Source organism: Tursiops truncatus, chromosome 9 (assembly GCF_011762595.2).
Source record: "Tursiops truncatus isolate mTurTru1 chromosome 9, mTurTru1.mat.Y, whole genome shotgun sequence".
Lineage (NCBI taxonomy): Eukaryota > Metazoa > Chordata > Mammalia > Artiodactyla > Delphinidae > Tursiops > Tursiops truncatus.
The window spans coordinates 20,375,962-20,391,757 of record NC_047042.1 but is presented as its reverse complement, the minus strand read 5'-3'; the positions used below and the strand labels follow the sequence as shown (position 1 = coordinate 20,391,757).

Below are 15,796 nucleotides of genomic sequence, written 5' to 3'. Positions count from 1 at the left end.
GCTCTAGAGCGCAGGCTCAGTAGCTGTGGCGCACGGGCTTAGTTGCTCCGTGGCACGTGGGATCTTCCCAGACCAGGGCTCAGACCCGTGTCCCTTGCATTGGCAGGCGGATTCTTAACCACTGTGTCACCAGAGAAGTACTTCATGTCCTCCTCTTAGCATCCTCTGCTCCTCTTAGAATTAGGTGCAATGCTTAATTCAGAGATGATGGAAATGGACTAGCTGAAGCAAGATAGGTTCTAAAACATTGGTGTTCTGACTCCTAAAACAAGGGAATAGATGTGAGCCTGATCTCCTGGGCTAATAGCTGCTTGTGTTCATCCCAGTTATGAGGCTAGGCATCTGTACAGAACCTTGGATTAGGTCCCTGTGCCTCCCAGTTCTTTTTGAAACCTTATTCGTTTGAGCCTTAGAAGTTCCTTACTATGTTGGTAAACCCAGTAGAAACTATAATCTTTACATGATATTTACCATCTATGCGTAATCGTCATGCAGAAGAGTGGCGATTATGTATATCATAGAATGTACTTTCAGGCCAACTTTATTGTAAGTTTGATTTAGTTTCAACATTAAATCCTATTCAGGTAATGTTACTAAGCTTTGAAAATTTGATGTACCTCTCGTGAAATTATCTGATCACATCTTTTAAAATAGTAGAATGAATAGTGTTAATTTTTGTATTGGAAACCCCATACTTTATCTTAGCTCACCTTTTATACCAGCCACCACACTGAGAACCAGCTCTGCCCAAATGTAATTTGACAGGCAGTGCCTCACCTCAGCTGCTCTACCTACTTCTCGCTTTTTGCCCAGAGCCCTTGGGAAAATCTGCTTACCAGCTGCATGTGTACCACCTGGAAGTATGTTTAGAAAGGATTTCCAATAGGATAAGCCATGACCAATCGGGGGACAAGGAGCTGAAGGATGAATACTCCCCCTTTCCAGCCCTCAAGTGGGTGATTCTGAGGTGCACTCCATGCAAGGTGGTCAGTCAATTGACAGTGCCCGTACACTGCATACCCTTCTTCCCTATTTCACTCTCCCCACTCCCTCGTGCCAGCACCTCGTGGCTAAAGTGATCCTGTGCCCTGAGATGACTTCTTGTTTTAGTTTGGGTTTCCCCCGTAAGTAGAGTCTGAGGCAAGTATTTGAGCCCAGTTAGTTTATTTGAGGGATAATCCTAGGAAACACTATTAAAGGAGAGTTTAAACAGAGATCTGAAAGGAGGGAGCAAGCGTGCGCCACGGGGAAGCACATTTCTGGCAGAACGGAACAGCCAGCGCAAAGGCCCTGAGGCCAGAGTACTTGGTAAACTCACTGTTCAAGGATAGTGAGGTCAATGAGGCTGGAGTGGCATGAACAGCGGCAGAGTGGTGGAAACTGAGGCCAGCGGGAAATGAGGGTAAGGTGCAGACAGATCATGGAGACACTTACGAGGCCTTTTGTTCAGTTAAGATTTCAGAAATTATGTGACCAGAAAGACCTATAGGATCTATTGTAATGATTTGTCCTTTGAACAAATATTTTGCCTTTTGCAAAGACTTATTTTATCTGTCCCTGAATAACCTGATAAGCCATTTGATTATAAAATGTAGTTTGCCTCAAGGTATTAACACTCTGTTGCTTATAATGAGATTTTTCCATTGCAAATGAGACAAACTGTAACATCTCTCATATGAGCAAGATAGGGTTCCTTGGTCTACATACTTTACAGTAAGGTTTTTGTCAACAGTGCTTCTCTTATTGGCTGAGGCCGTGGCAGACTTAATGTTTTATTTAGAAAATGGCCTTCCACAGGGGCCAGGCTTAGGTGCCCCTTTCACTCTCCCCGGTGGAGTTATGTTTGCCCCAAGGTACAGCAGGTGCTTTGATTTCAGAGCTCTAATAACCAGAGCTTCTTCACAGCCAGATTCTACTGGACTCTTCCAACTTTGTCACCGTTTCACAACATGTACCTTCACCTGCTTCAGACCAGGTTCTTTCTGTTGCTCACTCTTCATCCTCCCAATGCCATGCCTATTCCTGTGCTTTAAAAAAATTTTTTTTAAATTCACTTTAAACAAAACAAAACAAAAATGTTCATCCATTTCTCCCCACCCCTCCTCTACCCCCACCTCCCGCAACCACCAGTCCGTTCTCTGTCTCTATAAGCTTGGTTTTGGTTTTGGTTTTGGTTTGGTTTGGTTTTTTTGATTCCACATATAAGAGAGATCATACGGTATTTGTCTTATTAAAGTAAAGTTGACTTACAATGTTGTGTTAGTTTCTGGTGTACAGCAAAGTGATTCAGTTATACATAATATGTATTTTTTCAGATTCTTTTCCTTTATACAAGGTTATTACAAGGTATTGAATATAGTTCCCTGTGCTGTACACTAAGACCTTGTTGTTTATCTATTTTATATGTAGTAGTATGTATCTGTTAATCCCAAATTCCTAATTTATCCCTCCCCAACTCCTTCCCTTCTGGTAACCGTAAGTTTGTTTTCTGTCTGTGAGTCTGTTTCTTTTCTGTAAATAAGTTCATCTGTATCATTTTTTTAGATTTCACATATAAGTGATATCATATGTTTGTCTTTCTCTGTCTGACTTACTTCACTTAATACAATAATCTCTGGGTCCAACCATGTTGCTGCAAATGGCGTGATTTCGTTCTTCGTTTGACTTACTTCACTTAGCATAGTACCCTTGAGGTCCATCCATGTTGTCCCTTTTTTTTTTTTTTTTTTTGCGGTATGCGGGCCTCTCACTGTTGTGGCCTCTCTCGTTGCGGAGCACAGCCTCCGGACGCGCAGGCTCAGCGGCCATGGCTCACGGGCCCAGCCGCTCCGCGGCATGTGGGATCTTCCCAGACCGGGGCACGAACCCGTGTCCCCTGCATCGGCAGGCAGACTCTCAACCACTGCGCCACCAGGGAAGCCCCATGTTGTCCCTTTTGATCCTGCCGCTCTCCTTCCCGTGCCTGGACCTATCTGGCCCTTCAGTGATGCCCTCCCAGTTTCCATTGATAACTGGATTCTCTGAATTCTTGAGACAACTTTAAGCACTTCATGGAATCAGCACATTTTATGGATGAAAATGATTGTAGAAATGATCTGATTCTGTAGTTTTCCACTTTATTTTGTAAAAAAGCACTGGGAATTCCCTGACGGTCCAGTGGTTAGGACTTGGTGCTTTCACTGCCAGGGCCTGGGTTCGATCCCTGGGCAGGGAACTGAGATCCCGCAGGCCACACATTGGTGCGGCCAAAAACAACAACAACAAAAGCCCCCAAAGCACTAAGGCCTAGGAAAGCTTCATGATGTGCTGAAAAGTATATATTAGGTTAGTGGCAGATTTTAAACTAGAACCGATGTCTCTAGAATCCTAATCCAGAGTGCTTGCTGTTACGCTATGGAATCACATGGTATGTTATTGAGAGACATTCCTGTTTGCATAATTACTCTTATTGTTAAACTACTTTTATTAGTTAAGTATCTGGGCTGCCCCAAAGAAGGAAAAAATTAGTGTAGGAAGATGGTTTTTGACCTTGATAATCCTCCCATTTTAAAGGCAAGTGCATTTAGCTGATAGCTGGTTATCTCATCTGGGAACAGATTCCCTGACAAAAAGGCCAAGTAGAAAGTGACTCCTTATTTTTCCAATGAGACGATTCCCTTGCCTGCCCCCCAGAAATCTTTTTCCCCCAAAAGCTTTTAGGGCAAGAGATGAAACAGTCAAATATCAGCTTCTACTATTTACTATGTTAAACTAGTTATATACACTTAAAACAACATAATAAGGAAAATTACTTTTTTTCTCATTCTCACAGAACATTTTTATTCTATTTTTTTCCACAAGTATCTTTGACACCAATCTCTCTCTTATTCTTAGAGCCATTTTTTGAGTCATCAAGCAGATTCCCAAAGTACCTCACCTTTACCTTGTCCCAGTTATTAGAAATATAGCCCCTTTGAATTGTGAATGACCCTGTCACTGGATTTTTATTCTAAGCTACAAGTACCCGTCAGCCAAGCAATATGTGTTTTTCATTTGTTCTGTCATTGTGTATTTGTGATCCCACATAATAACTCACTCACTGCTTTGCTTTTTTAGTAATCTCTAAAAAGGTGTGTTTACAGAGATATCCAGTCCTCAAAATTGTGAGGCAATATCCCAGAAATTGTTTTATATTCTTTGCCTTTTTTTTTTCCTTTTTCTTAACATAAAGCAGTGCTGTTAGGTTACTTTCTTAAATAGTGAAAATAGTGAAAACTGGTACTGATTCAATTCCAGGCTGCTGCACCATCCCCAAATTGTAAATTATTATTCAAAATAAAGTCACCAAGTCAGAAAGAGAAAAACAAATATCTCATACTAACGCATATATGTGGAATGTAGAAAAGTGGTACAGGTGAACCGGTTTGCAAGGCAGAAATAGAGACGCAGATGTAGAGAACAAACATATGGGCACCAAGCGGGGGTAGGGTGGTGGGATGAACCGGGAGAGTGCCATTGACATATATACACTAATATGTATAAAATAGATAACTAATAAGAACCTGTTGTATAAAAATAAAATAAAATTCAAATCAAAAATAAATGACAATGTGTTGGCTTTCACCAGACTTAAAAATAAAGTTTTATGCATATGAAAAAAAATAAATAAAGTCACCGAGAAAGCACCTGAGAATATTAGTCTTTATAAGGACTCAAATATAAGGCAACTCCTTTTCTGAGAAGGGGAATGTTTGGCCTAAATTTGAATATCCCCATTCTAGCCTGTGTCCAACACTTCCTCCTAATTGCTCTCTTTTATGACATTAGCTCAGATGTGGCACTGAGGAAATAAGTGAGTCTTTATGCATGCAGCTCTGCAACCCTTCCTGAGGGAGGCCAAGCCCCTGTCCTAATTGCTGTCAACCGTTAACACATTCATGCATCAGAAATATCTTTATATTTTCCTACGCAAACAACATTTGCCACTGTGCTGCAGAATTGCAGTGACACTGCACTGAGTTGTATTTGTTTAGACTTAGAAGGCTGAGAGGGCCAGTGAAGTGATGGTAAAATGGCTGAGGAATGGGTAGGAACTTGTTCCTCATTCCGTGTACATTGACTTCTCCTTTATGATATATATATATTTTAAATTAATTTAATTTAATTTTTATTTTTAGCTGCGTTGGGTCTTCGTTGCTGTGCATGGGCTTTCTCCAGTTGCGGCAAACGAGCTTCTCAGTGCGGTGGCTTCTCTTGTGGAGCACGGGCTCTAGGTGTGCGGGCTTCAGTAGTTGTGGCATGCGGGCTCAGTAGTTGTGGCTTGCGGGCTCTAGAGCACAGGCTCAGTAGTTGTGGTGCACGGGCTTAGTTGCTCCGCGGCATGTGGGATCTTCCCAGACCAGGGCTCGAACCCGTGTCCCCTGCATTGGCAGGCGGATTCTTAACCACTGCGCCACCAGGGAAGTCCAATGATGTTTTCTTTAAGTTTTAAGAAGTCTCAAAGTTTGGGTTTTAAGAAGTCTCAAAGTCAATTTTAAGACAAATACTTTTGTTTGTGGAGTAGCTAATACAGTAAGTAATACATTTTACATTTCCAAAGTTCAGACCTATGTGGAGGAGATAATTTGCGATATTCTGGACTTTGCTTCTAAAAGCGACCTTTACATTATAGGTTCAAGGTGCTTAACTTTGTTGGTCGAGATCCACCCCATTAACAATGTGAAGGTTCTAAAAGCAGTGGATAGCTATATTTGGGTACAGGTAAGTGAGCATATCTTTATCATTTATCTCATTAATCAAAAAGCATGAAACCTATAGGCAGTGGTGTTACAAAGTGCTTTCACACACATTATCACATTTTCCTCAAAGCAATCCAGTGAATGAGTATGGCTGGAATTAACAGCTTTTCCTTTGCAAACATGAAAATCAAAACTCAAACCTAGCTCTCTGTCTCTATTATATCATGGTTTGTCTAATAGTACTATAATGTTTTTACATGATAAAATATAGAATATCAAAACACATTTAAAGGAAGTTTAAAAATGGTTTATCTAATGTGTTCATAGAGTTGACAGATTAAATACCTATGATTAAATGATATAATTAATCCCTGAATTTATCAACTCTATGAATCGATGCAGAAGCACTGTGTGTATAACACAAGTAGACTAGATATAGTCAATTCTCATTACTTGCACATAGAATTTGCAAATTCTACTACCCACTAAAATTTATTTGTTACCCCAAAATCAATACTCATGGTGCTTTCACAGTCATTTGCAGACAGGGGCAAAGCAGTGAAAAAATTTTCACCTGATGCACATGTTCCCAGATGAGGTAGAACAAGGTGACACTGCCTTCTTGATTCAGTTCTCAGACTGCAAACAAAGGTTGTTTTCACAGTCAACTTAGTGCCATGTTTTTCACACTCTTTGGCTTTTCTTGGTGATTTCGCTGTTTAAAATGTCCCCCAAGTGCCTTGTTGAGGTGCTGTCTCATGCTCCTAAGTGCAAGAAGGCTGCGCTATTCTTTTCAGAGAACACGTGTGTTAATTAGATAAACTTCATTTAGACATTAGCTTATAGTACTGTTGACTGAGTTCAGTGCTAGCGAATCAACAGCATATATGAAATAAAGTGTCTTTTAAACAGGAACACACATTAGACCAAGTTTTGTTTTAATTTGTTGTCAAAAATGTTGTAACTAGAGGCTCACACGTTCCTATCCCTGTATTTCCCTTGGGAGCAATGGTTCAGTTTTCAGTGTTTTTGGTGACTTTATGGAACATAACTGCCGCAGAGAACAAGAATCAACTACCCATATTCATGCAGGGTTGAGGCACAATTGCCTTGTGTAGCCTCTCCCTCCCCCCACCCACTCCCAGCCTCTGGCTGTGGGTCTCCCTCTTGCAGTGTGTGTTGGGAGAGGGGATTGTCTCTCATGTGCCCAGTCGTCCACTGTCAGCCAGTCCTTACAGTGGTGCGTTTCGCCACCACTCCTGGCGTCTCTGTGGGCCGCTGCTCCCTGCCAGACAGGGCCTGGTGTGGAGCTCCTAAGCTGCGTTCCCTCCCCCAGGAAGCCACCCTGTTTGTTGTCATCAGTGCAGGGCTGACTGTGGGACACTTCCCTTTCCTGGCCTGTTACTTTGGTTTCCTTAGCATTTTTATCCAGGGCTGTGTAGGCAGTGGAGATATTATTGAAGGATGAGGACAACTAAAAGCTAATTAGAGTATAGGAAGGAAAAAGTTTTTGTAAGTATATGGTTGCACTACATTGTGAATATATTAAAAATTACTGAATTGTATACTTAATAGTGAAAATTGTGAATAGTGAATGTTGTGTTATGTGCATTTTATCTTAATTCAAAAAAATTAAAAGTACAGGATGCATGATGTCATCTGTAGGCCAAAAGCAAAGTCCCCACCCACATGAAGTAGACCCACACTAATCTTGTGGGCCCGTCTCAGTTCCTAGCCCTGCTCCCTGCTCCTCAGGCTTAGGCCTCTGGAGAGAGAAACTCCTCCAAACCTCCATCCATGGCAAATCCCCACCTTCTTCCTCTCTCCCTTCTGCTCTCCTTTAGAGAAACGCTGTTCACTGTCCATGGAGTTTGGCCCTGCCCTGCGATCTCTCTCCTTTTTCTTACCAGAACGTCCGTGATGATTTCCAGTAGTACATTTCCCTAAGTCTACATGTGCAGCTTTGACCCCCTTCATGGAGGAACTTCAGCAAGACAGTAGTGAGTGGGGTCTGGATCCCAATCTGGGATCCTTGGAGAGTTCCCCACCAGCATGATTGCATCTTCCAGATAGTTCCATTGGGTAACTACCCATTCGTCTACATGCCTGTAGTACATACCTTCCATCGACGAATATTAATAATCAGAGTCTAGCTCGATATTTACAAGATAAATATTTTTCTAATATGATATAATCTAATCTATATAGATTCCTACTCACAATGCAGACAAAACAAAACAAAACCCCAAAAAATGTTGCACACTTTTGTAGAGCTCTGTCTGAACCCTGTCTGTGTATATTCTCACTTCTAGGCCTTGCTTCAGGGTTGCCTCAAATTAGAAAGAAAAACAACCACCACCTGAATGGAACTTTTAAAATTACATTTTCACTGATTGCCTCACAGAGACCAGGCAAAGGTTTAGAACTGGTCAGCACCTTAGTCCAGGTCACAGTGCTAAGGCAGCAGGGCCTGGCCACCTCTGTAGACCCAGGGGAGGCCAAATCTGTAGTTTCTCCTTATTTTGAGGCACTGAGTGTTTGCTCTTCCATTATCTATGTGGTGTCACTCATCATTGCTTCTCCTCAACCCCAGTACACAAAGTATACTTTTTTTTTTAAGATTTTTTTTTTTGATGTGGACCATTTTTAAAGTCTTTATTGAATTTGTTACAATATTGCTTCTGTTTTATGTTTTGGTTTTTTGGCCAAGAGGCATGTGGGATCTTAGCTCCCCGGCCAGGGATTGAACCCACACCCCCTGCATTGAAAGGCAAAGTCTTAACCACTGGACTGCCAGAGAAGTCCCCAAAGTATCCTTTTTGATGTGCACAATTTCACAAATCAGCAGGTAATAAGGTCTATATTATTCTCGTAGCTGAATTCTGCATTCCTGTCTATTTTACAGTTTTGAGCTTTTTGCTGTGAAGAATGGTATATAGTTAAAGTTTTGTTTTCTGAAAGGGAAACTTGACTGTAAGCAATTGTAAAAGTTGACCAATTCTAGGGACTTCCCTGGTGGTCCAGTGGTTAAGGCTCCACCCTTCCACTGCAGGGGGCAGAGGTTCGATCCGTGGTCCGGGAACTAAGATCCCGCATGGTGCAGCCAAAAAATAAAAATAAATTAATTAATTTTTAAAAAAGTTGACAAGTTCTATTTCTAATTTGTCATTATGAAAAATTAGGACACCAGGTAATATATTTTGTCAAAATTTTTCCTAGTCTTTAGAGAGGCTGCAGGCTTTAAAACAGGGACATGAAAAGTTATGTTCTTTCAGTATGCTTTAAAGTTTGGAGGGAAAACCCAAAATTCGCCAGTGGATCTTATCTAGTAAGCTGTCTTTCATGTTGCAAAATGAAAGTGCTGATTTATAGTTACCCTTTTGATGATGAAAGAATTAAGTCACTGGAGTTATCCCATGGCCAGTTTTCCCTCATTATCACAGCTGACAGTGTCAGGCCTTGTGTTTCTGGCTGCCTGCTTTGTCCTGTGGGCTGACAAATAAGGGTGGGTGCAGAGGAGGAGGCATCGGGGGGATCAAGCCTTTTCTTCCCAGTGGCAGTCGTTCTGTGCTTTGAGGTAAATCTTCCACCAGTTGCCACACTGTGATTCACTATCCTTTCCTGGAAAGTCCCTGGTTCTGTTTTGCTCTTTCTCTTGGATGTGGGACTTTGGAAGTTGTCACGGAGAGTACATTTACTTGGCTCTCAAATTAAATACTAGGGTTAGCTGCACAACAAATTATATCAGTCACTCTGTTTTGGTGCGTGTGAAACAGAACTTTCTGTACAAATGTTATTTACATTGTTTCTGATTGGCTTCAGAATCCCATATGCCAAATAGGAAGCACCATCCCTAGAAACGGCTTACACTTTAGCCTGTCTAAATGAATTGTGTTGGACCTGTGATCAATCCCCCGCTGGAAAACGGAGCTCCTGAAAGCGTTCCCTTTTCTTCCTTGCTTCCATCTGTAATGTGTGTGTGTGACTGTGATTCGCCTAAACGATTCTGTGGTTCCCAGTCCCTTCTATGGTCTGTAGTAGTACAGTGATCAAACACAACTTTTGAAATAATTGTGTAAGCAAGGTAGTTGCTTATGATTTTGATCAATTTCCTTTTTACAGTTCCTCTACCCACATGTTGAAAGTCACCCGCTACCAGAGAATCATCTGCTACTGATTTCAGAAGAGAAATGTAAGTATATCCTGAGGACTTCATGAACGGTGCATCTCCCAGTGAAGCGTAGGAAGGGCGTGATGAATCTTCTAGCTGTCCACTCGCCAGTGCTGAGGGTCCACTGACCTTTGATGTCCATTGGAGACCTAGGACTCCTGTGGAAGGGCTTTCCTTCTGTTTCTACTTGTTGTTCTCTTAGGCTCTGCCTCAGTATATGATGGGCTCCTGCATATATGGATTTCCAGTTTGGGCACATGGTAGAATATTTGTAGAACAGTTGTGCAGGTCATTTTTGCCTTCTTTAGTCCATCCTTCTTTAAGATGTCTGTCACAGTGGATAACCATGATTTAAGGAGAGAGGCTTGGATGGACAGAGGGAAAGGCATTAGAAGCTAGAAGAATTCCATGGCAGAACTCGAGGACACTTACTAACTTGGTCAAATTCAGATAGAGGCAGATAAGATTGGGACATCCTTTAATGATGATTTCAAGTCAGGGGAAGGGTGGAGAAAGGACAAAATTCACTGGTGTATCTTATCTAGTAAGCTGTCTTTCATGTTATAAGGTGAAAGTGCTGACTTATAATTAGAAGGACAAGTCTGAGGGGTTAGGATTGTGTTCACTTCCTATACTCTTGCCCAATAATCTGTCTCACATTTCTGTAACTAGAACCAGCAGAAGGTACATATGGCTGAATCTAAATCGCTTACTGAGAAAAATAGACCATCTGCACATCAATAAAGTGTTCAGAGTTCTGTTAATGACCCCTATAAAAATACCTCCCCCTAATATCTGGCATAATGAGTTTTCTATCTGATGTTTTCATGTAAAGAGGTATTGGGTATTTGGAAATTGAAGATAAACCCTGCCAAATGAGCCCTTATTAGCCCTATGTAAGACTGATGGTATAGGGGAGGGAAATACTTGTTAAGGGAACCCAGGGGAGCAGAAGAGTTAAATGCTTCATGTATTGTTGATACTGAGGAGCAGAGTAAATGCTGGACTTGAAACAGACTTAAAGGGAGGGTGGAGAAAGGTGGGTTTTGTTTTGAGCCTTGTGAGATTGCCATCTGTGATAACACTGTTTTTCAGCCAGTTGTTTAATCTGCTTTGCTTTTATAAAAAAATGTTCACAACTGTTAGGTGAAAAAAAGTACTCATATTTTTCATGAAGGTTAAACTATTGTTTCTTTTTTAAAAGATATTGAACAACTTCATATCCAAGTTACCCAAGAAGATGGAAATAGAGTGGTAAATATTTGAAATTCCTTTCGCTTTAGAGTTTTTTCCCATAAAGAGTGGCATTTCTAGAGTATTAAAGATGGATTGTTATAGAAACATACTACTTTATTTGGTGTCTTTCCAATTATAGACTTGCTGTTGTAACATGTGAAATAATACAAGACACATGAAGGAGTTGATTATCTCCTTTCTATCTACCTCACCCCCCAATCTCAGTCTCCTGACATAACTAATGACAGCCTTGTGTGACCTTTTCCATGCCTTGTACCTTGCTCAAGGTTAGGTGTACAGATACTGGGATTCAGTTGCTTTTACCAAGATAGAATCATAATATAAATATTAATTTGCTGCTTTTGTTTTTGCTTTTTACTTAATATATCAGGGGTATCCGTATAGGTTTCTAAATAGAGAGATAACTTTTTTCTCTAATTTTTATACATGTATACACATACATACACATAATAAATGGGATCATAGCATATATGCTAAGGTTCTATATAGTAGTTTTCTTTTCTTTTTTGCTTGTTTTCTACTTCTCCCTTGCCTTTTCACTTCTAACTTTTGTTCACAACTTGGTGTGTATCCTTTCACAGTTTTCTCCATACCTATATGTCTCCCATCTCCACCCCTGACACACCCAGGGGTTTGTTTATTATTCACTCCTTCCTCATTCAACTCTGTGGAATTACCTACAAGCACCCTAGGGCAGCTCAGTTCATTGTCTTTAGAAGTACAAATAGTCCCTGGCATGGATGTGCACAGTTTTGTCACCGTTCTCCCATGGATGGATATTCACTTGATTGCCTTTGTTCCCCCTTTTATTTGTTTGCATTACAAATTGTCTCAAATGTTTTTAGCTTTACATGTTTGGTACACGTGTTTCTTTGGGTTAAATCCTCAGGGAAGGATAAGTGGGTTGACTTAAATATGCATTTAATAAACTTCAACAGATTTTGCCAGATTGCTTTCCAAAAAACTTGTAACACTTCAGTTTTGCAAGCAAAGTATGAAAGTACCCTTTCCTTCTATCCATACCAGTTATCGATGTATTTGCCTTTTAAAAAATCCAGTTTAATGCGTTTAAGTTGATATCATTATTATTTGAGGTTGTGTTTCCCTTAATATTGATGAGGTTGAGCATCTTCTTTGCTTATTGGCTATGTGAATCTGTTTTTCTGGGAATTGCTTAGTTATATCCTTGTCTATTTTTTCCTGGGTTGTCTTTTTCTTGACAGTTTGTGTGAGATCTTAATATATTATTGATATTAAAATGATTTCCTTCAATATTTAAATAGTCTGCATCTAAATAGTCTTTCTCTGATTTTAATTTTAAATTATGTGAACAAAATTGAAATGGGAGATGGCATTTTTAAATTATGTATCTATGATTGAAAGCATCAAATCAAGAGGCCTGGCTGGAAAATGACCAGAAAGTATGTGGCTGGAGCTCTGGGCCACTAGTGGGTGAGTGGATGACAGGGCAAAGACAAGGCCAGTCGTCAGAAAAGGGTCAGGCCAGAGAGGAAAGGCCAAGGTGCAGAATCCCAAAGCCAGCAATGAGAATTTAGAGGAGAGAGTTAAATAAACAAGTTGGGGTCAGGAAGTGGAAATGGACACAGACAGAGGACAGGCTGGTTAGAAGAGGGGTTGGGAGCCATGAGAGACACTGCAGAGAGAGTGAGGCCAGGAGGCACCTGTCAGAAGCCCAGGAAGGATTCTCCTGGCCAAGCAATACAGTCTCAGCACTCCCTCATCCACATGTGCCCTTCTGTGAGGCACTTCTGCCCTCATTCTTTTTTTTTTTTTTTTTTTTTTTTTTGGGGTACGCGGGCCTCTAACTGTTGTGGCCTCTCCCATTGCAGCCTCTCCCATTGCGGAGCGCAGCTCCGGACGCGCAGGCTCAGCGGCCATGGCTCACGGGCCCAGCCGCTCCGTGGCATGTGGGATCCTCTCGGACCGGGGCACGAACCCGTGTCCCCTGCATCGGCAGGCGGACTCTCAACCACTGTGCCACCAGGGAAGCCCCCTGCCCTCATTCTTAAAGGCTTAGATGATCTATAGCTTCATAAAGCCATGTGCAGGTCTGCATAATCATCACAACATCCCTACACATTAGAGGTGGTATTATAATTATCCCCATGTTTACAGGGAACACGACAACCTAGACTCACAGAGGTGAGGAAACTCTAGAGAGGGACAGAACTGCTATGTGAACCTGGTTGCCATGTTCCAATGATCATGTTCTTGCTAGTATAGGTCTTTATCTGAGAGTTCCCAAATCTACCCTAACCTAAACAATTTCAGAAAAATGGAAACAAGATGGGTTCCCCAAAGTTAAGAGTCAGATAGGTACTGTACTCTTGGATCTTTTTCCAGCAAATTTGATGGAACTAGGCAAACAAGAAATAGAGGTGTATGATTCTGCATGCCCTGTCCTCCCTTGAGTTCCAAGTTAGCCTCATTGGAGAAATCCCATTTAGGATTAGAGAGGTTGAAGTATGACTATGGACCATTCTGATGTTCTCTTTTTTCCTTATTTCTTCTACATCAACTTGTCTTCATTATTTACTCATCTGTCCCAATACAGATCACCTTTGCTTGATGAGCAGTTTTGAGGAAAGTGAGTTCTTAATTCCTTGTATTACACTTATCATTTCCTTGGCAATTTACCCTTGCGTACCCTATTTCATTTTCCTTCTTTTGAGAAGTATTCCTTGAGTACTTCTACATGCTAGAAACAATCAAGCCATTGAGAATGTAAAGGTTTTGTAGAAGAGTGCATACTCATTGGGGTAGACTTATAACATTAATTAAAATGTAACTGTAATAGAAGCATGCCAAAGCACCATAGGAATACAGAGATGGGGAGCTTTGCCTTCATCTTGGGAGGGGAGGGAAGGATTTCTACAGGAGGCAGTGCCTAAGTTGGGTCTTGAAGGATGAATAGTTAAGTATTGCTGAGAGATGGGCAGTATCATCATGCACATTGTGGAAGACATAAAGGTAAGAAGCATGACCAAAGACACATGAAGAGTTTATGGCAGATCTAGGATCATTGCCCAGAACCCTCCTCTCCCAGGCCTGAGTTTTCCCTTGGCCTAACAGTCTCTACCTTTGGTGGTAAAGCCCTCCAGACTGCAGATACCTGAGTGGGTTATGTCCAGAACAGGAAGCTCTGAATCTTGTGTTAGCACAGCTGTTGGTTTGTGGTAGGTGTGGCCTTGCCTTCAGCAGCCCCAGCCTGTCTGCCAAACTAAGAATAAAAATAAGATAGTTTATTGCAGAGTGTTTGTGAGGAGCAAGTAATGAAATGATGCCTTAAATCTTTTTTGGAAAGACTTTCCATGTGTATGTATTGGCGGTAGGGGCTACTAAAAATAAACTGTGGAAGTATTTACATGTATTATAAAGATAGAATAAGCAAAATAATTATGAAACCCAGATATGTTCTCCTTTAAAATAGTTATTTATTTCTAAAATCTCTTTGCCTCCTTAGGTAATTAAAAATTCTGGCCATCTCCCAAGACAGAGAGTAGCCGAAGATTTTGTTTGGGCTCAGTGGGATATGTCAGAGCAGAGATTATACTACATTGATCTGAAGGTAAAAACTAGACCACTGGCCCTCCTTTTTGTGGGAGTAGTTTAATTTTGACATTATCGTTATTGTAATTTATTAATTACTTCGTTTTCATTGATGGGGCAGTCGACAAAAGTTGATGAAAAATAATGGAGAGGTTTTCCTGACTGTTTGATTTTTGGCTGCTTCCTTTTCTCTCTCTCTCTTTTTTTTTTTTTTTTTGTGGGAGTACGCGGGCCTCTCACTGTTGTGGCCTCTCCCGTCACGGAGCACAGGCTCCGGACGCGCAGGCTCAGCGGCCATGGCTCACGGGCCCAGCCGCTCCGCGGCATGTGTGATCCTCCCAGACCGGGGCACGAACCCGTGTCCCCTGCATCGGCAGGCGGACTCTCAGCCACTGCGCCACCAGGGAAGCCCTCTCTCTCTTTAAACTATTGTTTTTGTTGATTTTTTGTTAATTTGTCACTTACTCTGTTTTCTTTTTTAGAAATCAAGGAGTGTCTTAAAATGCATCCAGTTTTATGCTGATGAGCACTTTAGCTTAATGGTAAGTCCAGAAAATGATTGGGCTAAGGAAATTTTACAACCTGTTGCCCCTTTTAAAGAGAGCTATTATCATAAACAGCATTTTAACATTCTCGGTCTTGTTTTTTAGTCACTTCTTTGAGCAAGTAAAATAGTTCTTGCCATCTCAAGACTTCAATTCTGTAACAAATGCAATTAATATAGATTATTAGAAGAGCACACACAATAAATTTCTGCTAACTGAATGCCTCATATTAAAGAAAAATGGGTAAGAGTATCAGTGGGAGGTAGTAGGTGTGGTTAATAGTAGATAGCTTTATGTGATTATGCATCATTTGATCCAAAAGAACATGTGACGGTGGATTGAGTATAAGGTAGAAGGTCAATGAGAGGGTAGAGTTCAATCAGTACAAATCTAGAACCACTCCTGGAAAAGCTGTTTGGAGTGCCAGCCTTGTAGTGAGGAGTCGCAAACATCTTTATCTGTGATGGACAGAACATTATTATTCTTCTTGACCAGGGTTAATATTGGTGTCTAATACAGATTGATATCATAGCATT

The 15,796-nt window shown here is 41.1% G+C and overlaps 1 protein-coding gene across 5 annotated transcripts in view; it reads left to right on the top strand.

Annotated features, from left to right (window-relative positions):
- Positions 1-15,796, top strand: part of GSAP (gamma-secretase activating protein) — an 89,725-nt gene that overhangs the window by 15,593 nt on the left and 58,336 nt on the right. For 4 of the 5 annotated variants that reach the window (XM_073809581.1, XM_073809580.1, XM_033862924.2 and 1 more), the window contains exons 6-10: positions 5,651-5,739; positions 9,840-9,909; positions 11,093-11,142; positions 14,630-14,734; positions 15,198-15,257. In XM_073809581.1, the coding sequence (XP_073665682.1) occupies positions 5,651-5,739; positions 9,840-9,909; positions 11,093-11,142; positions 14,630-14,734; positions 15,198-15,257 (374 nt within the window). Of the gene's footprint in view, positions 1-5,650; positions 5,740-7,700; positions 8,566-9,839; positions 9,910-11,092; positions 11,143-14,629; positions 14,735-15,197; positions 15,258-15,796 lie in introns of those variants that run through there. The other variant, XM_073809582.1, reaches the window with a different exon arrangement.